The following is a 24,397-nucleotide window of genomic DNA, read 5'->3' as shown; positions in this document are numbered from 1 at the left end:
AAAATAAAATAAAAATAAAATGTCCTGGCCTGGACATTCTATCTATGGCTTCTAAATCACCAACATTAAATTGTACAGCAATCACAGGCAGGTAGGTTCCTGAGAGCATTCTACTTATAGTATAGTAGATACTTATAAGATAGTACTTACACTATCACCTATGGTAGTCTCTTGAGGATTTGGCTGCCTATCTGAATTATTGTACATTTGGGAAGACTATGTTATATTAGGTCACTGTATAATAAACTGTTTTTCAGTAACACGAGTATAAAAATGACCTCATTAATACTTTTGTGTTGTTTTCTACACTATGCTGTTTCATCCTCACTTTAAGTAACCTCTACACCCAATGTGGGGCTTGAACTCACAACCCTGAGATTGAGAATTCCATGCTCTTCCTACTGAGCCAGCTAGGCGCCGCACACCCTCAGTTTCACAACTGATCCTTTGGCCTTAGGGTCACCTGGGACTAGTGCTACCAAACTGTGACAATAAGCAAAATACTTACTCTAAGGTTACAGTGAGAAAAGACAACCTAGTTGTTACTGGCTTGTTATAGAATTAATTTAAATGAGTGTTACTCTTTGGAATAAAATACATGTGTAAATTGTTCATCTCTTCCTTCTGTGCTAAATATAACTTAAGGATTATAGGAAGAATAGGGGGAAAACAGGAAAGAAACAACATAGCTATCAATACGATAAAATTAAAAACGAAAGCAAGTGATGGGGCGCCTGGGTGGCTCAGTTGGTTAAGCGTCCAATTTCAGCTCAGGTCACGATCTTCATGATTTTGGGCCCCGCTTCAGGATCATGATCTTGGGCCCCGCTTCCAGCTCTGTGCTGACAGTTGGAGCCTGGAGTTTGCTTCAGATTATGTGTCTCCCTCTCTCTCTGCCCCTCCCCTTCTTGTGCTCTGTCTCTCTCTCTTTCTCTCTCTCTCAAAAATAAATAAAAACAATAAAAAGAATTTAAAAAAATGAAAGCAAGTGAAAGTGGTTTTCTCTTGGCCAGACTTTCATGCGTTTTCTTTTTCTTTTAGCCCCTACAGGCTCCTAATAAGTGTTACTTATTCAGTAAAACTAACACAATTTTAACACCAGTTATACAGAAATACTAAATGAGACACTACAAAATTACCTATTTTCTTTTCCTTTTTGGCAGTGGTAGGATTGTAGGAAAATAAAAAGTAAGCTATTCAAGTTGAAAATTTGTTTGTTTCTTTTATAATGGAAAAAAGTTATGGAAGGACTATAATCTGATGTTGGATTATACCTGCCCTCTGACAATCTATATTAAGAAAGGCATGGTCAGTGAAAAAAAAAATGATATTAGGTTTAAAACTCATGGTATTTATAATATGTGTTCCAAAGAACATTATTACTAATGCTTCAAGGACTAGTCATAGTATCAGCTATGCTGTAAAGTGATATTAGCCTTGAGAACTTCCTTTTTTAATGTCATACTATCTAGTAATCTCACACAGCCCAGTTCTTCTGGTCACTACAGAACCCAATTCACACCAACAAGACAAGGGCACTCACGGTGTTAACCTCCCCAGGGACCAGGATATCTTAGAAAATGCAGACTAAAAGGAATGTGTGACTCAAGCTATGAACTGCTGATAGTGACCCCTGGGGTGGCAGGAGATATTCTGGGAGGAAAAAAACCTGTCAAATTATACCACCAAGCGGGCAGCCCACTTTGCTTGTCACTAAGACTGGCACCGATTACCATATTCTATGGTATCAACACATTCAATGCTTTGCTCTATAGGGAATGGTCCTGGTATTGAAGGCTAATACGATATTAGCTAAAACTACTCAACTTATATAAATGTATGCTGTATACCTTTGATTTGTATTTAACTTTCACTGGAGAATAACTTTTATGATTGCAATCAATCGATTATTTCTCAGGAATAAACATTTTCACTTCATGTAAATTCATGGCAATATTTTTAACATGTTACTTAACTGGCACACTACCCTTGTTAGTCTATTTCAGTACTTTATCAATGATATGCAGATCTTTCTAACTCCCAATGTAACATATCCAAATATAGGAAATAAACTGAATACACAGCTTGGTATTTTCTTTTTTACAACTTTAAGGAAAATGCTGAAGACAGAATCTATGAAATGCCATATTAATTTGCCCTAATTTTAGGTGAAATTATAAAATAGAAATTCATTAATTCATGTAAATAAAAATAATATCTCCTCGATAAAAGCTTACCATGTTTACAGATAATAGTGCAAATTAAATAATTTCACAATTACAACAGCCTCAAAATTGTACCTCATTCATTACTCAATTCTAATATCTTCTACTAGTTTTATAATTATTCTGGAGAGGCTGCAATATATAAATTCTATTAAAATCAAAGGACTTCCAGCACACTAACATAATACTGAAACCATTATGATTTCTTAATCATTGTTTTAAACATCTTTGTGTCTTCACATAAATGTTTATGCAAATGTAACTAATATGATAATACCACAATCCATTAAATAAAAAATACAGTAAGCTAGGTTAGTTTTTTAAGAAACAAGTAATGTACTCAAGAGCATTTTTCTTCACTAAGATAGAAAAGTAAAACAAAATTAGCAATTCACTCCATGACAGAAAGTTTACTGTACTTCTAAATGCTTCACTGTCTCCAAAAATACACTTCTCATTGTTTTAGAACACACACACATTTTATATTTATGGGTTGGCATAGTTATTTTTTTTCTTGAGAAGACATTACAAAATGAAGCACTGAAATGAACAAAACTTCACAGGCAAAATTTAGGAAATCTGGAATCATCTTGCCTGGATCATAATTCAAAGACAGTGATAAATGCTTAGTCAGTGAGAAAAAGAAAATCAGTAGAAATATAATATGAAAAGTCTTTAAAATCCAAACACCAAATATAAAAACAGACTTACGTGAAAGCTGGGAAAGATATTTAAAGAAATGAGGTATGACGGAGTCAGAATGCTACAATATATCCCAACGTATTAAGCTAATAACTATACTTCAAAGTTGCAAAATCAGCAAATCATAAACTATTTGCTGCTGTGTTCACATGACCTTTCTGGTCAGATGTTTAATAGTCACTAGTAAATACATTTAAAATAAGCACTAAAGATAACTGCATGATCATATGGTAAGCATACCTGCTGCTTAAGAAGGCAAATTATAAGTAAAAATGAAAGCAAACAATTTTGTATTAATAATAAATACAGCTTCAAGCATTTAACATTATCAATATTTTAAAAATTTAAATAATAAATGCAACTATTTTATACAGAACTGTACCATTTATTATACACACAAGTTTATCAGTTCCCTTTGTTTACAAAGGCTGGTTATAGATAATATGGAATGTTACAGTACCATCTTGCATAAAATTTTAGTACAATTTGTACTTGAAAAAGGGTGCAAAAACACCAGCCTAATAAATCTGACTGAATGAAATATCTTTTCTTTCTTTTTAAAAAGTACATCATTAACACATACACCACAAACTGTACATAAGCTCACTTTTAAATCACCAACTGAAGATACAGTAGCAGGTATGTTGCAGTATTAACTAACTCTCCATCAGTTTAACCTACTAAAGGCTTCCACCGCTGCTCACTCAGGAGCCTTTGTTGACATGTAAGCTTGTAATATGAATTACTGAACTCAGGTAAGTACAATTTAAAGGAGGCGAACAACAGCTGCCAAGAATTATTGGTAGTAAGAAATGTCCTTCTCATAGAAGACTCACTGAGGATCAAACAGTCTTTAGATAATCTTTCTTCTTTAAAATTATTATAGCTGGTCAAGATTCTCCATTTTGAACTTTGGATGCTGGTGGCTGCATGAAATCTTTAAAAGGAACCAGTGCCTCTTTAAGTGCAGAGCAGACTTCTGCAGACGAGCAGGTGATGCATTCGACTAGAGTTGGGTATAAAGCAATCACTTGTGCCCAGGTATTTCCATCAACTGCAATTAAAAAGTATAAAATCTCAAAAACATGTGTATTTAAATAGCAGAGATTATCCAATTAACATAACACAATCCTTTAAATACAAGGCAAAGAAAAAAATCCCCCAATATGGAGATTCCACAAGCTTATACCCTTTTCTTTTTTAATCTTTGGAAGACTTCCCGATAGATCGAATAAGATATGAGGGGGAAACATATGGTCAGAGTACAGAGTCATCCATACCAAGGAATGTGCTAAAGTCCATTTTAAATGATACTTCAATTTGTGAAGGCCTTGGAAGCTAACAAAGTAACTTGGAATTCAAACTTCTGTCATTTTCAGTGTAAGTGCCAGACAATGTAGTGCATATTTCAAGAAGAATTAGAATTAGAAAACAACTCAATTTCTTATGCAGTTGTATGCTAAAAATATAAATATTTAAATGGTTTCCCCAGTAATGTCCTTGATACTGATTTTAGTTTCAAGTGACCAAAGATCCACTCTTCTCTTGTACTGCTTCCTAATCTTTAACAGATATCACTAGATTTAAACTTCAGTGTGAAGAGACACGTCCGTGTTCCTCTCCACTATTACCAAGTAGTACAGTTGAACACTATTTGGTGAATGGGAAAAAGTGTTACATCCCATTTAGTTTATAATTCCCTTATACTCTGAGATCACATATTACATGTCTATTTTTCTGTAAATGCTGTGCATATTGCTGAGCGTGCAATACACAACAAAACCAACTGACAGATTTTGTTACACAGTATATGTATACGACACTATGAAACAAGTCTCAAATCTGGGAGGCAGTCTAGCATAAAAGAAAGATACTATATTATACACAAGGAACTTTGATTCTATTTTTCACTCCAATTCTCTTTATCTCAGCTTCTGTTGGAGAATAAAAGAATGCATTTCTTACACTAGTATTCTTCAAAATACTTCTTATAAAAACAATGACCAGGGAAGTTTGGCACATGTTGTATATATTATCTTCCTTTTGGGGGAGTCATAATTCACACGAATTTATTAAAAACTTGCAATAAAAAAGAGGCTTAACTTTAATCCAGGATTTCCAAAATTAATTTGATTATGGGATTTTTTTACATTCAATATCTACTGACATCACTCATCATCATTAATATTCATTCCTGAGTACAAATCTTGGGAAATGCTGAACTGTTCATGCAATCCCTTCTTCACCCAAACAGAGGCTTCCTCAGACTGGAAATAGGAAAAAGAAAAAGGGAGAGGAGTGGATGGGTAATGGTGAAGGAGGGACTCAGGCCAGTGCTGTTTTTATCTGTTTTATATCTTGGGAATCCATAAGAGATCTCATTTGTAAGAAGAATTTTCCTTGCTTAACAGAAAACAAACAGTTTAAAGAGAAGTTTTAAACAGTCTGCTCCAGCTGTCTTCTATGAAACTTTCCACTAATCATTTAACAAAAGATTGCACAGAGAGGATTCTGGAAGAATGGCAGAGAGGAAGTACCTGGAATCTGTCTACCCACCTAGACAACAATTGTATTGGCAGAATCGGCTTGATACAACTATTTTGGAACTCTGGAGTCTACTGAAGGCTTGCAACTTCCAGAGGTAGACTTGGATAGTATATTGTGGTTAATTTTGGTCAATTTCAGCTCTTAGCACAGTAGCAGCTACCCATCCCTCACCCCTAGCCATGTGGTAGGCAGCTGCGCACGTGTTCCTGGAGCAGCTTGCCTGCAGCAGGCCACAGTGGGCAAAAAGACCATATCCTCCAAATATTGGGTATCTGTGCTCTGATCGCTGCTTCTGATCATAGAGGTGTAAACAAAGGGACTTCAACAACAACAAAAAACAACTCAATTCAAAAAATGGCAAAGGACTTGAATAGACATTTCTCCAAAGGAGATATACAAATGGCCAGTAATGTATACAAATGGCCAATAATGTACACGAAAAGATGCTCAACATCGCCAACATAAGGGAAATGCAAATCAAAACTACAATGAGATACCAACTCATACTGATTAAAATGGCTACTATCAAAACAAAAAATTAAAAAAACACAAGTATTTGTGCAGATGTGGAGAAATTAGAACCTTTGTTCACTGATGGCTGTAATGTAAAATGGTATAGCCACTGTGGAAAATAATACAGTGGTTCCTCAAAAAACAAAAAATAGAACTACCATATGATCCAGCAATTCTACTTCTGGGTATATACTCAAAAGAACAAAGCAGGGTCTTGAAGAGATTCTTGTACACACATTCATAGCAGCATTATTCGCAATAGCTAAAATGTGGAATTAACCCAAGTGTCTACCAATGGATGAATGGATAAGGAAAATATGAGACACACACACACACACACACACACACACACACACACACACCACAATGGAATATTATTCAGCCTTAAAAAGGAAATTCTCCAATATGCTACAATATGAATGAAACTCAATGACATTATACTAAGCAATAAAGCCAGTCACAAAAAGACAAGTATTTTATAACTCAACTTATATGAGATACCGAGAGCAAAGTCATAGTAATAGAAAATAGAATGGTGGTGTCAGAAGCTAGGAGGAGCGGGGAATAAGGAGTTATTGTTTAATGAGTGTCGAGTTTCAGTTACAAGATAAAAAGAGTTATGGAGATAGATCATGGTGATGGTTGCACACTATTATGAAATTAATTAATACCACTGAACTATACACTTAAAAATGGCTGAAGATAAATATTTTATGTGTATTTTGCAACAACAGAAAAACTGGGGGAAAAAAAAGGTTGCACAGATTGAAACCTATTTAGATTGCCCCAGGTGGAGAGTCAACTGACAAAATTAATTCTTGGTTTACTTCTGGAAAATAAAAAAATATGCTGTTTAAGGGGGCCCCTGGGTGGCTCAGCCGACTGGGCATCCGACTTCGGCTCCGGTCATGATCTCATGGTTTGTGAGTTCAAGCCCTACATCAGGCTCTGTGCTGACAGCTCGGAGCCTGAAGCCTGTTTCGGATTCTGTGTCTCCCTCTCCCTCTCTCTCTCTGCCCCTCCCCTGCTCACATTCTGTCTCAAAAATAAATCAATGTAAAAAAAAAAAAAAAAAATTTAAAAATACACTGTTTAAGATCACATTCTAAACTCAGGGAAGGCTCTTCAAATTTCTTAAAATATAGTTTTTAAAACCTACCATACATATGGGGTGCCTGGGTGGCTCAGTCAGTTGAGCATCCAACTTCAGCTCAGGTCATGATCTCACGGTTCGTGGGTTGGAGCTATGCATCGGGCTCTGTGCTGGCATAGGATTCTCTGTCTCTCTCTCTTTTGCTCTCTCTGCCCCTCCCCCACCTGTGTTTTCTCCCAAAGTAAAGAAATGAACTTAAAAAAAAAAATCCCACTACAGATCTTGGGCTTACCTATCAAAAGGAATGAAAAAGCTGTATGTATTGATATGGAAGTATCTCCAAATTTTATGAAGCAGAGAAAAATAAAGAGTATTCAGGACAGTAGGTATAATATGGGGCTACTATGCATATTCATTTATGTTTAAAACTGGGCGAATACTGGAGTGTATATATATATTGTATTTATGTAATAAACTCATGGAAAGATCCACAAACTAATAAAAATGGTTAAATGGTTACCTATGATGAGGTAAGAACTAGGCAGATATAAAATAGGATAAAGCTATCTCAAAACTTTTCCCTGTATATTTCTGAATTTTTGAAACATGTGTATGTGGTTACTAGCTATTCAAATTCTGTTTTCTCCCTCCCTCTCTCTCTCTCTCTCTCTCTCTGTTGGATGGTTGATCTTGAGCCTGCATGGAGCAAGCTGGCCCCAGACTTCTCCAAGTCTACATTTCTTTTCCTCCAATTCTTACGTGTCCAAAGACAGGGAACTACAGACATGCCTTTGTAGGAGGGTCACCTATACAAATTTTAAAGTAAAGATCAAGTAAAATGATAAAAACAAAATTCCCCCAAATTAAAAATAAGTCCAAAAAATGCCTCCTCTCTCACTAGAAAACCCTAACACAAATGACTAATGTTTTAAACAATTTTGGACTGGCAACGAGCAATCCAACATATTTCCACTGGAAAGGCTTGGCTTTTTCTTAGTTATCTTCTTTTTTCCTGTTTCTTAATGAAGCTTATCATAGCTTTCTAATATGTTACAATATCATCTTCATTTATGGTTACATTTAATTTACAATTTCACTTCATATATCCAGAGCCACAATTCAAACTCTCTTAGACAATTTTTAACAGTAAGTTAAATCATTTACCATTACTACACTGCCCTATTCTTGGCCCACTAGCTATGAAAAAAAAAAAAAGTTACTGAGTTTTTCTTCCCTTTTCTTCCTTTATACAAATTTTGGTTAAATTCTTGACAGCTGTCTAAAAATTCTACAAAATAATGCAAGCACTATGCACTGAAATATACTGGTTATATTTAATATACTATAGCAATAACATGGGAATTGGAGAATTTCCTGTTTAAGTCTTAAATATATTTTAGACTTGAATTAAGAATCCAATTCTATCCTATGATCTAATAAAGATTTTACTGGTCACTAGGAAGTTAATGCATGACTTCTCTCTCTAAAATATCAACCAGAACATTTTTGATGAGAACTCAAATTTGAATTTGATGGGATGAAGTCAAGATATTGCTCCAAAAATTTTCTTACAAATTCCACCCTTCCCGGGGCGCCTGGGCGGCTCTGTCGGTTGATCGGCCAACTTCGGCTCAGGTCATGATCTCAGTTTGTGAGTTTGAGCCCCGCATTGGGCTCTGTGCTGACAGCTCAGGGCTTGGAGCCTGCTTCAGATTCTGTGTCTCCATCTCTCTCTCTGCCCCTCCCCTGCTCACACTCTGTCTTTCTCTCAAAAATAAAGAAAGATTTAAAAAAAAAAAAAAAAACCCACCAAATTCCACCCCCCTCACTTTGTATTGAATAAGTACAAATCTATTACTCCTTAAGGTTTAGTAAAATACTCACTCTTTCTAGGCCAAAGTACTAGTGGGTAAATTTTGAAAATGAAAAAATATGTCTTTACTTTTATTACATAATAATTGCCAGGAACAAATATCCTATGATTCATTTATTAGGCATTTATTAGGAACCTTCTTCTTGGGTATTAAAAGTAATGCTGTGTAAAGTGCCAGTCTGCTAATGTGCTTGGGCCAGAATGTAAATCAACACACTTCCTTCTTTAACAAACTCTTGTTGTATAAAAAATGTCAACTAAACCACTGTGTTTAGTGACACAAATATGCCAGCTCTTTATCCTATCCTCAAACCACTTTGAGTAGCAATGCTGTAGAGGATTCAAATAGAACAAAATATGGCCCAAAAAGCCTCTCAAGAAGTTTACAAGTTAAGGGAAGTGACTGATTCATCTATATGTGTAACAGTAATACATATAGAGTACCTTTGGACAAAGGTACACATAAACTAGCTACGAGTTCAATGAAAAGAGAAATCATTCACCACTAAAGATTAAAAACAAGGTTAAAAAGTAGAGTGGTATTTGAACTAGGTAGACATAGGTAGGAGAATGAAATAAGCAAAAGGTTAGAAAAACTTGGGTAGACTGAAAATTTTAGTTTGGTGGGAAACAGGATACGTGAAATCTAGTGGAAATAAAGCATAAACCTAATAGAGGCTGACAATAGTACTCTCTGCATTTGGTAGGTAATGGTACATGAAAATTCTTTGTTTTGTTTTACAAGGATGGGAAAATGAATGATCAAAGCTGCACTTTTGGAAAAATCATTTCTAGCAACAATGTAAAGAACAGAGAGAAGAGAGATGAGTAACAGAAAGGGGAAACAAATGAGATAAGGCTATAAAATGATTCAAAGTTGAACAGTTTATACTTATACCATAATTCAGTACACATGCAGGATGAAGGCTACTCTCACCCAAAACTCAGTGATGCTCCACATTAAACTTATACGAAATACTAATTATCCATGCAACACCCTAACTTCAGACCAACTTAGTTAAATAAAAAAAATAAATAAATAAAAAAGTCAAACTGTTGTTTAATATTAAGAAGCTAAAACATTTACTTAATTGACATCCTAATGGACTTGATGCTTTGCTGTCATAAGGACTGGGAAAAGGAAGTCTAATAGTTGTTATGTTCCTAAAATTCAGTTAACTTAATAACAGAAAAGTACATCAGAAATAGAACATAAATGTTGTGAGTTTAGAATAACTGAGTTTCTAAGCACTTACCATTCTCAGGCTGAGTTTTCTTAAGTGAATCAATGAGAGTACTGACTGCTTTTAAAACAAATATAATTTCTGTTACTTGTTGCCTAAAAAACAGATGGGAAATTATTTCCATCATGATTTTAAGATAGGCCATGTGTGTTTACTAGGTTTATACAAATAGATATATTTTGGAAAAATACTGAACACAATACAAAGTTAATTTTAGTTTTAAATTCTTATTAAAATATTTTATTAACATATACTTCAGCGTGCAAATAAGATTTATAGTTATTTTTACCATAAGTTATCAATTTCAAAGGGAGGGGGAGGCAAACTATTCAGGCAAATCTAAATTTGTAAGATAATTGTAAAATATTTCATATAATTATTTAACATTAAGACATTTTATAATATATGCTTTTAAGGCTTCTCTACAAAAATGTTTTTTTTTCTTTTTAACTACTTAGCACCAAAAGGGATTTGCCAAAGCTTAAATGGAAATAAAAACCACTATTACCTCCTGGCACATATTTTATCATGCTGTTAAAAGAACATTTAAAATTATAATAGTACTTGTTTGATTTTCTAATACAACAAAAAGAAACATGCTCAAAACTAATCCTAAGGTGTCTCCTATTTGGAGACATCAGTAATGAAGAATGAACTTGGGAGTAAAGGATGAACAAGAGTAGCTTCATTCCCTTCTTTATCCCTACATAGTTTCCTCCCTTTCCCCTCATTGCTGACACCAATCTGTGTTTTCATTCTGCAGAAAAATTTTTTCTAATACTATGACAGAGTACTATTTCAAGCCTCCCTTTGTAAGCATAGAAGAAGTTACTGTGTTGCAATTGTAGTTTAGAAAATAATGTAATGATGCTGCCTCAAACACAGGATGATACAATACAATACTTTATAGGACAACTATAAGTAAGACTCAATTTAAAAGCAATAAACACTAAAAACATGAAAAATGAAGGAAAAGCTGCTTTCTGAAGTCAAATAATATGTTATAATCTAGTAAATAAAAATATTCCAAGCAAAGCAACTTTATTACTGCTTTTCCAAGTATACTTCAGAGATTATGATAAATCAATTTTCAATCATGCCCATAACCAAATTACTAACACCTGTCTTTGGAATGTTTTTATATATAAATCTGAATACGAAGAGGTATAATTTATATTTTAGAAATTCAAAATATAGTGGATCTTAAAAATAGAAATACAAATGACTATTAAGCATTGGTAATTTAAAAAAAAAAACAAACCACCATGTAACTATTTTTCATTCATCAAATTTAAAAAAGATAAAATAAATCATAAAATGGCAAATAATTTTAAAATGCTAAAAACTGAGAAAAGGACATTTATATACTTCTGGGAGAATGTAAATTGGTAGAAATTTCTGGTAGGCAATTTGGAATACATATCAAAAGCTTTAAAAATGTTTTTATCTTAGGGCACCTGAGTGCTCAGTCAGTTAAGCCTCTGACTTCAGCTCAGGTCATGATCTCACGGTTTACGAGTTCAAGTCCTGCATCTGGCTCTGTGCAGTCAGCTCAGAGTCTGCAGCCTGCTTCAGATTCTGTGTCTCCCTCTCTCTCTGCCCCTCCCCCTGCTCACAGTTTGTCTCTCAAAAATAAATAAACATTAAAAGAAATTTTAAAAATGTTTTTATCTTTTTTTTTTAATTTTTTTTAACGTTTATTTATTTTTGAGGCAGAGAGAGACAGAGCATGAACGGCGGAGGGTCAGAGAGAGGGAGACACAGAATCTGAAACAGGCTCCAGGCTCTGAGCTGTCAGCACAGAGCCTGACGCAGGGCTAGAACTCACGGGCCACGAGATCATGACCTGAGCCGAAGTCGGCCGCTCAACCGACTGAGCCACACAGGCGCCCCAAAAATGTTTTTATCTTTTGACAAGTAATTCTAACTCCAAAAATTTATTATAAGTAAATAAGAATGTGCACAAAGATTTGGGGCTGATGATTTACCTCTCCAATAGTACCTCAAGAGATGGACCCATAATGATTTTTGAAACTCTATCCTGACTTTGATAACTCTATCTTCCAATATTATTTTGTTTCATTTGTTTTGCTTTAAACTCTAATTCCCACATAAAAAAAATAGATTGGTGACATAACTCAAATTTATGATTACATTTTTTGATGAATTCTGATTTCTATCCCAACTTTGATTAGCTTTGGCTTAGCAGGAAGACCTAGAGCCCCTTCCACTGACACAGCTTGGCTAAGTGGAAAGCAAATTAGTTTAGGAACAAGGGCTAAATTAAGCAAACTAGATAAAAAGAAGATACAAAATGCTAGCTGACTTGTAGAGAAATCTAAAAAAAATTGTAAAACTAACTAGGAAGTTCCCAGAGTATGATTTATCAATTATTTCCTCTCTAGAGAGATCCACACCTATGTGCTCATACAGATCCACAAGTCCTTATCCAGAAATCCTTGAGAAAACATATTTTAGAATTCAAAATTTTCTTTTAAATCCAAAAAGGAAACTTGGTACACATATCATATATTACTTAACCTTCATGACGAGTCTGAAAAAGCATCCCAAAATAAAATGCATTAATATATCTGCAGCAAAACTTATAAATATTTACACCATATAAAATAAATAAAATTATAAACAGCTTCAGGTTACATTCACATCACTTATAAAAACAACTTGGTGCTCAAAGTTTTTTTTTTTTTTAAATTAATAACTATGACAGCATATTCCCTTCATCTATAAAATAAAATCTATACCTTGGAAGAGGGCATTTACCACTTAATCTTTCATCCTCTATATAGCGATGAAGTACATCTTGAGACCTCTTTAAAAGTACTGAGAGTGCCATTCGTGAGATATAGCCTTCTTGAGGTGTTGTGACTTTGTTACTGAAGGAAAACTGGAGCAATGTTTCAAAACACATTTTCGAAAATTCCTCTCTCAAACGAATATCAATCTCTGCTTCTGTAAAATTAACAACTTTTGATGGTTAATAGGAAGTTAAATTAATAACCTTAATGATAACAATTTAGCAAACTAGGAACAGAAGGAAATTCTTCAACTGATGAAGAGCATCTATGAAAACCTTCCAGCTAACAGCATGTATATAACAATTTTCCCCCTTTCAAGATCAAAAACAAGGCAAGACTGTCAACTCTCATCATTTCTACTTAGTATTTTTCTTGTCTTGTTTTTTTTCATACTCTTTGACAGCACTATAAAATACTTTTCAATGGTTTGCCACAAGGTCAAGCTTGTGATTTTTCTTTCTTTCTTCTTCCTCCCTCCCTTCCTACTTTCCTCTTAGCGACATCTTTCTAGAGCCAGACCTGAACTCTATTCTGGACTAGCCGCTCTCTAGACCTGCTGTCCCGCTATCTCCTAGAACTAGTCTTTGTCATAGCCTGGGAATTGTTTTTATTCTCTTATTGTATACCCCACTTCCTAGATCCATGCCTTCCATTTCCTTGGCATACTCCTTTGTTTTCATGGAGCACATTCTAGAATGTCTCAGAAAGACTATTCTGAATAGGAAGTAACATTTTTGAGAACTTGCATTTCTGAAAATATCATTACTTTACTGTGGTACTCAAAGAGTTGTTCCTTAGCAGCATCAACATCACCAGAAAACTCGTTAGAAATGCAAATTCTCATATCCCACCCCATACGTACTGAATCAGAAGCTCTGAGAGTACAGCCCAGCAATAACTTGCCCTTGCAGCTGATTATAATACATGCTGACATTTGAAAATTACCATTCTACACTTATACTCTGCCAACAATGGGCCCACATTTAAAACTCCTTCTTAAAAATCCTTTCCATTTCTAACTCTCAAACTACTTCATCAACGTCTTTTAGCATACGGTGCTGCTACTGAAAAGTCCAATGTCCTCTTGATACAATTCTTCTGTGTTGGACTTTTTTCTTTTCTTTCTGAAATCCTGTAGAATCTTCTCTTTATCCCAGGTATTTTGAAATTTCCTAACAACATGCCTTCTTGTGGATCTTTTTTCTTTCACTGTTCTGGTCACTGAGTGGCCATTTTTAATTTGGAGACTGATTTCTTCAGTTTATGTATTTAACAATTTCCTCTGTTAGCTTTGCTCTATTTTCTCTTTCTGGAAGACCTATTGTCAGATGTTAGACCCCTTGGATTCATTTTATTTCTTTCTTCTTATGTTGTCTACTTTTTGTCTTTCTCTACTTCCTGGTTTACCTCCTTATATTTTCTTGTAACCCTTCACTGGACTTGTTATTTCAGCTGTCACATTTTTAGTTTCTATGAGCTCCTCTTATTCTGATTCCTCCTTGTTAACAGTATTTTTTTTCATGAATATAAATCTTTTATCTCTTTGAACATCCTAATTATAATTGTGCTTTTTTGGAGTAATGTTTTTATGGCTCTGAATTTTATGTTTCCTCTCAGTTTCTTTTACTCCCTCTTTATTTGTTTTTTCTCTTTCATGTTGAAAGATTTTCTCTGAAAGCTTTGGCTATCAGGTCATACTTAAGAATGGTGGGGACCAAAACTGATCCCTGAAACCTAGGTCTTTATAGAAGCCTGGTCCTGTTTCTATGTATATGTTTCTATGTATATGTTTAAAAAAAAAACCCTCCAAGTTAAAGTTGAGAAGTTTGTGTCCAATGGCAAAGTCATTGGAAGAAATGTCCAAATACCTTCCTTACCTTGGTATATTTAATACTATAAATGGCAAGAGGTATCATCAGAAACTGCTAGAAAAAGTATACATGGCAACTCAGTAATCCTTATTAAGCTTAAAGTATTTACATCTGATTATATTGTTTGTAACACACATTTTATAAAAATGTATCTAGAAATTTTTATATACTCTTTAATAATAAAAAGTTGAATGTATTAATATAAGTAGTATTTAATTATTTTTTCTGAGACTATTATTTTTGTTAAATCTGCACTTAACCACATCACTTTTAAAACTTGTTTGGGCTGGGAAAAAGAAGTGCTGTAGTTTGTGAAGTAAGCAGTATGAGAGACATCTAGTGGCCAGACTACACACATTTAAATGTTCTTCAAAGTCCTTAGCACAGTTTAACAGAATATTCACATTTTCCCCTCAGAAAGCTTAATGTTCTATCATGTTCTTAGAAATTACCTTAACCATTCTCCAGTTTACATTTTACCATAATCACAGGAGTAAACATTTATATAGTCAGCTTCTTCCAAAGTACTTCAATACTAACATTTTTAATAAATCATTAAAATAACATACCTGTAAATGAAGATGACTGAGAATGTATTGAGCCCTTATTAAGCATAGTCATTATCTGACCAACAAATTCCTTAGGAATAAAATTGGCATAAGGTAGTATCTCAGTGCTGATAAGCTGAACTACCTAGAACAAAAGAGGCAAACTCAAATGCATTTTGTTTTTCTTGAAAGAGACCAACTCAAATGACAGTATCTAGAGTAAAACCTAAATTTTATTTTAAAAGAAAATCAGCTAAAGAATCTTCCTTGAAGTACACAAACATTTTAATGTTAACATACAGGATGAGTAGTCCATTTCCCTCATTTGTCTTAGTAATAATAATAAATTTATTACAAAATAGTCAATACTATAGACTGTTTACTATGCAACCATTTTAGTAAATGTTGATGTTATATGAAATGTATCCATGCTAGAATAAACTATCCAAAACAGAATTAAGAATAAGATTGAAATCACTTTTTATAACCATAAATGAGACAAAAGAGAAAGGAAAATTACATTCATTTTTGTTAAATAGCTCATTTCTAATATATAATGTGTTATTTTGCCCTTTGATGAAAAAGAAGAAAAGTTTACAAGAGTTTTAATACAGAAATGGACAAAAAGCAATATTTTATACGTATACTTTTTTGATATACTTTAAAGTAATTTACTTCATTTACTTAAAAGTTCTTTTATCCTGCTTAAAGGAAAATCATCAAACCACCACCCCCAACAAAAAAATCTATAACCAAAAAAACTACTTCTTTAAAGTCAATTTATAATCAACAAAATATATTTTTTAACAAGCTCTCATTATGTGCTTCAAGAGTTTGAGAGGCTCTATCTACAGCTGGTTAAAAACAAAAATCTAAACAACTTATTGATTAGTTTGAACGACAAACAACTGGTTTGCCAAACTGTAGCACAAACTCTCAAACGCGTGCTCAATGACTGAGATTTTACTGAATCAACTACTTTTTAAAATTATTAAATGGACACAACTATGGATCTAGACAACATACACACAGCACAAAGCTAACAAATAAAAGGAAATCATGTCAGTGCTTTAAGAACCAACCTTTAATCTCTGTGAGAGTTTTAAAGCTTTTAGGTTCAATCTTAACTTACTAACCCTACTTGTTCTTTTAGCAATTTCATAATTTCAACATTTCTACTATTTGGTTTGCACAAATGGTTACAGGAAAATGTTTTAAACAGCTTCCTCACCTCAACGTCAATACTTTCATTTCTCTGAAATTCTTGAATAGAGAGATTATCTGGAGGTATGCTAAAAAATAAACAAATAAAACACTTGATTTTTAAAAGTAACATGTTCCCTGGAAATAAGCAGTATTCAAATGACAAAAAGGATTTATTTTCTCACCCAGGTTAGACATTTCCATTTATTTAAAAGAACAGTATTTTTAATTAAAGTTATTAGTATAATAAGGACCATACCAATTACAAACATGAATTTCTTAACTACAAAAAATGCTTGGTCCAATCCTGAATTAAATAAAATCTGTAAAATTAAACTCCTTTCAGTATTATGAATGAAAAAAACAATAAAAAGTGAGGGTATTATTATCATCTGCAGCTACAACAAAAATTACTACTGTGAGGACACCTGAATTCACTTACACTGCCAGTGACTTAAAAGAGTCTTGGTTATCTGCTGAACCCATTCACTCAGAGACTGGCCATTAATCACTAATTTGTAATAAACATAATGTATTAAAGATCTTTACATTAAAGATAGAGAACATCTAAAACAAAACAGGGCTGATTCAGACTTTCTAAAGCAGAAAATTATTCCAGCAAGATCAATGGAAATCAGTTATTCTGAGAGAACCAAGGTGAATTCTAAACCATGTGGCTCCTAATTAGAATGAGCGGTAAAATGGTATTAAACTTACAAAGCAGTGAAATATTTACTTAAAAACAGCTGAGAATAAGATGTTAATGATTGTTACAGTAATGACAGCGAAAAATTACAGAGCCAGCCACTGTACTAAGAGCTTTAATTTGTATTATTTCATAAGTTCCCAGAGTAACCACATGTAGCAAGTATTATCCTCATGTAATTGACAGAAGAGGAAACTGAGGCTTTGAATGCTGGTAAAATGACCAAGAATGTACTGTAAGCAAATGACAAGGCCGCAATTTGACCCTAAACTTCTCTGGAATTTGAGCCTAAATTCTTCTCTTTCATGTTGTAAATGTAAAAGCAGTGTTATCTTAGATTTAGAGTTATAATATACAGTTTTGTACCTAGGGCTATTTTTGCTCTAGCATTATTTGGTTTTTCTATTTATAAGTATTAGAATACACACAAGCACTCGCGCACATGTACTCTGTTATGGGTACCAGATCTTTACTTGATTTAGATGTTTTTCATTCAACAAATATTTATTGAGTATCAGATGCTTTGTACCATATACAGCATATATACAGCATTGAGTTTGAGCAAGATGGTGTTCAAGATCCTGCTGTGAACAAGATGCACTTAGTCTCTGTTGCATGAAACTTGCATTCTGGTGTGCAAGTCCTAGACTAATTCTATAATCTGCTAGTAGGAAACTACAGGAAAAATTTTAATGACATGTACCCAAACTGGAACCAATGCTAGGAATTTCATAACTGCTACAACTAATGTAGCTTCACAGATCCTATCTGTATCTCTGGAGATAAAAGCTGTGTTTAATTCTAATTTATAATCAAGTAATATAAGTGTTCAGTGATACAAAAAAAATGGTGATAATGGTGGAGGTAACTGAGGATGGGCTGACTATGAATTTAAAAAAAAAGCTTATTAGGAACAGACAGTAATAATATAAATGTGACAGGGATCATGTATCAAACACTGAAGTGGATCTTAAAATATTTTATGAGGAAAGAAAGCATACAAAGTGAGAAACTCAAAAGTTCACTCCTAATTCCAGAGATCAAAAAAATCAGGAAATTATTTGATGATGCATAGGTTAGGTATTCTGGTCTCAAAACTCAAAGTAATGGTTATTTTTTTTAACTTATAGTTAGTATCCTTACTAAACACTTTGAGCATATCAAAAAAATTGGTTGAGCTTCTAAAAAACTGATGATTAACACAGTTTACCTATAAATTATAAGTAGAGATGGTGAATATTGCAGGTAGAAACGGACCATATAAGATCCTTAATTCTCTAAGATGGAGGTAATTTTAAAAACTATCTTCACAAATATTTAGTTGAAATAAAATAACTGATAAAGTATGATTTGTATTTTTTGTCAGTTCTCTCTGCATGGTACATTCAAAAAGTGTAATGAGATACAATTTCATATACTATAAAATTCAACTTTTAAATTATATAATTCAGTGCTTTTTAGCATCTGCACAAAGTTGTGCCACTTATAATTCTAGGATATTTTCATCACTCCTGAAACACATTCTACCTCATCCTCTCCTCTCCTCTCCTCTCCCTCCTCATCCTCTCCTCTCCCACCTGTAGCAACCATTAATCTACTTTCTGTCTTTACACATTTGCCTATTCTGGATATACCCCATAAGTGACATCATACAATATATGGACTTTTGTGTCTGGTTTCTTTCACATAGCATAACATCTTCAAGATTCATCTATACTGTAGCATGCATACATCAGTATTTTATCCTTTCTTATGGCTGAATATTCCAATCTGTGGACATACCACATTTACTTTATCCACTCATCAGGTGATAAACATTTGGATTGTCTTCATTTGGGGGCTATTATGACAAATACCACTATGAATATTAGTGAACAAGTTTTTGTGTGAACATGTTTCATCTGAATTCTTTTGGGTAGTACTTAGTGATTTTTAACTTAAGGTCCACAGACCATTTGTATGAATTCCCCCCCAGCCCAAGTGTATTCTAGAGGACAAGCACCATGTTTCAGTACTCCAAGGATGATTGAATGAACTCCTAATAAACTTCAAGTGTCTACCAGATTACAGTCTTTATGTTTTTCATCTTTAATCATGTTTTTTCTTTTTCTCCTTTCAACTATCTATTTATGATAGTCTTCAATGATGTCCAAAGCCTTCGTTTTCTTCTAGCTAATTTTGATTTTATTTGTATTTCTTTGTTATTATACTGCCTTGCCAAAACAGCTTAAAGAACAAAAGAAAGCTAAGCATTATAAAGGCATGGTTATTCAAAGTCTTAGAGTGTATATTAAGTTAAAGGGCTTATAAATGTTCCAAGATGAAATATGCTCAAATATTAGTATTATATAAAAACTATGGCCTTATTATTCCAAGCAACATTCTGAAACACCCTACTGTTCAATATTACTGATGAACTTCAGTTATAGAACAAGTACATATATGACATAAAATAATATTTTGTGATTTCCAAAGTAATCAATTATTTGAAAAACAAAAAACAAAACCTCATGAAACTGAAAATATGCATTGTTTTAAGTTCTAGTGAGCACTGCCATTTTTAGCTTCAGCTAACTAATGCAAGTTTTCAATTTGAGCTTTAAAATATTTTTTGGACTATGAAATAAAAATGACCAGTCCAAGGTCAACAGGAAGTAGGTGATAGAGTCCAAAGTAGGTCATGACTTTCAATGTAGGGTATGTCTCTACTACTCCATGTAGTAGAAGGCTTAAATCTATAAGTAGAATAACTACAACTGAGAACACTGATTCTGTGTTACTGACAGCTGAAGTCAGTATCTTTATTATTTTCTAGCCATTATACACAATTTCAAATTTAGAAGTAAATTTCCTACTCCTAGTTATTTACAGTTTTGGTCTTTAAAATTCTAGTTTAAAATACGGCTTTTTGATGGGAAAGGATACGGATAGCATCACTTTCTCTTAAGGAAAGGAAATAATGAGGATAATAACAGTGGTAGCAAGCATTTTAAAAGCACTTACATGCCAGGTACTACTCTAAGGAGTCATTTATTTTAAGTGACTTAACCCTCATAATGACCCTATGAGTTAAGTATAATTCCCATTAACAGATAAGGAAATGAGTTCCTGAGAGGTTAAGTAACTTGTCCAAAACATCTCAGTTATAAAGTAATACAGTCGAGATTTGAATCCAGATGGCCCCACTCCTAAGTCAGTGCTCTTACCCACTATGCTGTCTGCTTTCTTAAGTAATATGATTTTCAACATACTCAATACACCCAAAACTTTAATGTAAGCAGGGCTGCCGTTGGGCTAAAAACTATAATGAATTATAGTACGACTGCATTAATACAAAATGACATAAGATGTGCAGTTTCTATTATTAGGCCTTTTGTTTCATTGCCTACTTTATTGTACACAAACACATAAAATTAATTTCAGAAAACTGAACTTAATAAAATAAGAACAAAGTTTGGAAAATGAAAAATGTTCAATAAGAAACCTGAGAATTAAGTAAGATGGTAGAAAGACCCAGCCAAAAGAAAACAAAGAAGTTTTACTCATTGCCAAAAAACCTGCTCTAAAAGGTTATATTATTATGGGACACCTGGCTGGCTCAGTTGGTGTAGTGTGCACCTCTTGGTCTTGGGGTTGTGGGTTCAAGCCCCATGCTAGGTGTAGAGATTATGTAAAAGTAAAATCTTTAAAAAATAAATAAAAAGAAAAATAAATAAAAATTAAAAATAAATAAAAATAAAAAATAAATAAAAATAAATAAAAATAAAATAATAAAGCAACATGAATATACAGACAACTGACAAGGAAAAAGAAAAGTTTAAATCTCTAAACCTATTTGATTCATACAAATTAATATAGTGATTTTGGGCAATGGAATCCACAAAGAAATTCAAATCTTCAGAGTTACAGATAAAAAGATAATTTGTTTCAATGTGCTTTGAGTCCTTATAATTTTCCTGCAAATACAGAGTATGCTTGCATTGGTATTTACAAGATTTCTAGAGATGAGATACATAAGAAAGTAAACAAGGGGTACTTGGGTGGCTCAGTCAGTTAGGCGTCTGACTCTTGATATGGGCTCAGGTCGTGATCTCATGGTCCTATAATTGAGCCCTACCTTGGCTCCACGCTGAGTGTGGAGCATGCTGAGGATTCTCTCTCTCCCTCTCTCTCTGCCCCTCCTCTGCTTGTGTTCTTTCTCTCTCTCTCTCTCTCTCTCTCTCTCAAATAAATAAACTTAAAAAAAAAAAAAAAAGAAAAGAAAGTAAAACAAAATCTGACCATTTGTGGAAACAAATTAGGATGTTACTACTTTCAATTTTGAAATACCAGATAAGCTTTTATACAAAATTTAAGTTAGCCCACAGATTCCTCATTCATAAAATTTAGTATGTCTTCTAATTATCCTACTCTCACTCAGTGAGGGGTCAAAAGATGACCCATAAACATAAGCCTTCAGATGGATGTCACACAATGAAAATTCCACTCTTCTTCACCAAAACTAACATATTTTTTTATTTAAAAAAATTTTTTTTAAATATTTATTTATTTTTGAGAGACAGACAGAGCATGAGTGGGGGAGGAGCAGAGAGACAGGGAGACACAGAAACTGAAGCAGGCTCCAGGCTCTGAGCTGTCAGCACAGAGCCTGATGAGGGGCTCGAATCCACCAACCGTGAGATCATGACCTGAGCCGAAGGTGGACGCTTAACCGACTGAGCCACCCAGGTGCCCCCACCAAAACTAACATCTTAAAGAGCTAATCATCATCACTAATCGTATTTATTCTGGTCTAACACTAATTTATTGCAATTGTTTTCCTCTTGCGATGTCAAATGGGCAGCAGATTTAAAAAACAGATGTTCTTAGCTTCCTCAAGTTAAAACCTTAATTACGATGCATCCATATTGTCTTACAGACTTCTGTCTTAAAATCAAAAACACAGGGCACCTGGGTGGCTCAGTTGGTTAAGTGTCTGACTTCGGCTCCATTCATGATTTCACGGTTTCTGAGTTTGAACCACGAGTGAGGCACTGTGCTGACAGCTCAGAGCCTGGAGCCTGCTTCGGATTCTGTGTCCCTCCCCGCTCTGCCCCTCCCCAGCTCTTGCTCTGTCTCTGTCTCTCTCTCTCAAGAATAAACATTTAAAAAAAACAAATAACCACCGTAGGGGCACCTGGGTGGCTCAGTGGGGTAAGCTTCCGACTCTTCATTTCAGGTGAGGTCATAATCTCACCGTTCGTGGGATTGAGTTCTGCAACAAGCTCTGCACTGACAATGCAGAGCCTGCTTGGGATTCTCCCTCTCTTTCTGCCCCTCTCCTGCACATGGGCTCTCTCTCTCTCCCTCTTTCTCTCTCAAAATAAATAAATAAGCTTAAAAAAACAAAAACAGTGTAAAAAGCAAAAATCTCCATTGCTCATGATAATGTACCAAGTGGATAAAGGTCTACTCAGTCTTGCTTCGTATACAACATGGCAATCTTAATAATTACTTTGTTAATGAGTAATGAGAAAGATTGTTTTTAGATCAATCACAGGTACTTTTTCAGAGATTGTCTTAATTGTAAAATTGAATGAGCTGACCTTTTAGTAAAGAGAAAGTCTTCAAAAGTATTGGCTAGTTCTGGCCACATACTGTCAAATTTTCCAGAAGAAGCATGCTGCCGGGCAACAGGTAGCCCAATAGAAAGGACTTTGAGGAGAGAAGATACTGCTAGTTTCCATGTGCTTTCAGAAGGGCAGGAATATTTCAAACTGAGAGGAACCCTAAGGGTCTGTGAAAATAAAGACAATTTAAGATATGTATTAATTAAAATATATAAATACAACTTTAATTACTTAAAAAAAACTATAGCAAAGAGAAAAAAATAAGAGCACAGGTATTTTCACTTAAAAAAAGGATATTATTTTCTAGAAAAGTCAGTATTTCAGACATGGTCCTCAAATCCTACTGCCTAAAAAGATATTCTGTTTCCATTTTATAAACAATGACCTTGAATGAGGAATAACCTTTTGAACTTCAGTTTCTCATCATAAAATATAGGGATGTTATCCAAAAAGATAGGAATAGTAAACTTAAAATTTCGCAGTTTCTCTCAACTTACTGTTACAGAATTAGAACGTTCTGCCATATTTTTCCTAGCAGAAAATAATTTGACTGATGGGGTTCTCCCATTTAAGAAAGATCAACACCTTGTATTTTTTCACTATTGGTTAGGTAAATATAACCTAAAGCATCAATACTTTGAAGTCTTATGTTTTATCTCTAAAATTCTTTGAACTTTATGTTCTACTCTAACATTTTAATGTACTTTTTCATTTTCTAAATTATTTCAGTAAGTTTAATAATTCAGAAAGACTGTTTATTCCTTAACCCTTGCAGATACAGGAGTAAAGCATCTGAGTTACGTATAGTGATGTGACTGTGATGTTGAGATTTACTTTTTAACTGGTCAACTTTTGAGGTAGGTTGCTATAAACCATTAAAGAACTAATTTGGTGGTTCAGAATGAAGTCCTCTGGCTATAGTTCTATCCAGCAACTACAAGGCTAGACTGATCAAACTCCCGGTTTCAGCATATCAGCAGATAATGTACATTAGAGTAAAAATCCTACTTTTATATAAAAATCCTAGTCTCAGAAAGATAAAGAGTAGCAGAGATAAATTTTCATATTTCAAGGTTATGGAGTGTATATGAAACTTAATTTCATCCTCCTCCATACAAATTATTACTTACTCACTCACTTCATGAACCATTACATGTTAGCATGAAATGGGCCTCCACTAAGAGATAATTAGCCTAGCCAGATCTATTCCTTTCCTTTCCCCAGGTGCTTTGGGGGAACCTGACTTCAATTCCATTTGGGATTTAGGGTAAAGAGATGATTAGCTCATTAAGCCAATCAATCTACTCCATTTCCCTGACCATAATCACTGGTTCAAGACTGGGCATAGGACTAAAGCTGGTCCAATTAAGGTTAATTTTAGAAACTTAAGAAGAATAATATAAGAACCACGTATATACACACACCTCCTACTGGACATCAAACCCCT

At 34.0% G+C, this 24,397-nt stretch overlaps 1 protein-coding gene and 1 non-coding gene across 8 annotated transcripts in view; both read right to left on the bottom strand.

The window, feature by feature from the left end:
- Positions 1-2,620: 2,620 nt before the first annotated feature.
- MON2 (MON2 homolog, regulator of endosome-to-Golgi trafficking) overlaps positions 2,621-24,397 on the bottom strand; it is a 119,410-nt gene continuing 97,633 nt past the window's right edge. For all 7 annotated transcript variants that reach the window (XM_019835167.3, XM_045062016.1, XM_019835165.3 and 4 more), the window contains 6 exons: positions 22,927-23,117; positions 16,664-16,724; positions 15,454-15,577; positions 12,960-13,167; positions 10,210-10,292; positions 2,621-3,981 (listed from right to left, as the gene is read on the bottom strand). In XM_019835167.3, the coding sequence (XP_019690726.1) occupies positions 3,818-3,981; positions 10,210-10,292; positions 12,960-13,167; positions 15,454-15,577; positions 16,664-16,724; positions 22,927-23,117 (831 nt within the window). In that variant the 3' untranslated portion in view covers positions 2,621-3,817. The remainder of the gene's footprint in view (positions 3,982-10,209; positions 10,293-12,959; positions 13,168-15,453; positions 15,578-16,663; positions 16,725-22,926; positions 23,118-24,397) is intronic.
- Positions 7,752-7,882, bottom strand: LOC111561576. The gene has a single exon (XR_002744218.1). It is a non-coding gene; the product is annotated as a small nucleolar RNA SNORA38 (small nucleolar RNA).

Source organism: Felis catus, chromosome B4 (genome assembly GCF_018350175.1).
Source record: "Felis catus isolate Fca126 chromosome B4, F.catus_Fca126_mat1.0, whole genome shotgun sequence".
In the NCBI taxonomy this organism is placed as follows: Eukaryota; Metazoa; Chordata; class Mammalia; order Carnivora; family Felidae; genus Felis; species Felis catus.
This window is presented reverse-complemented; position numbering and strand designations above follow the sequence as displayed.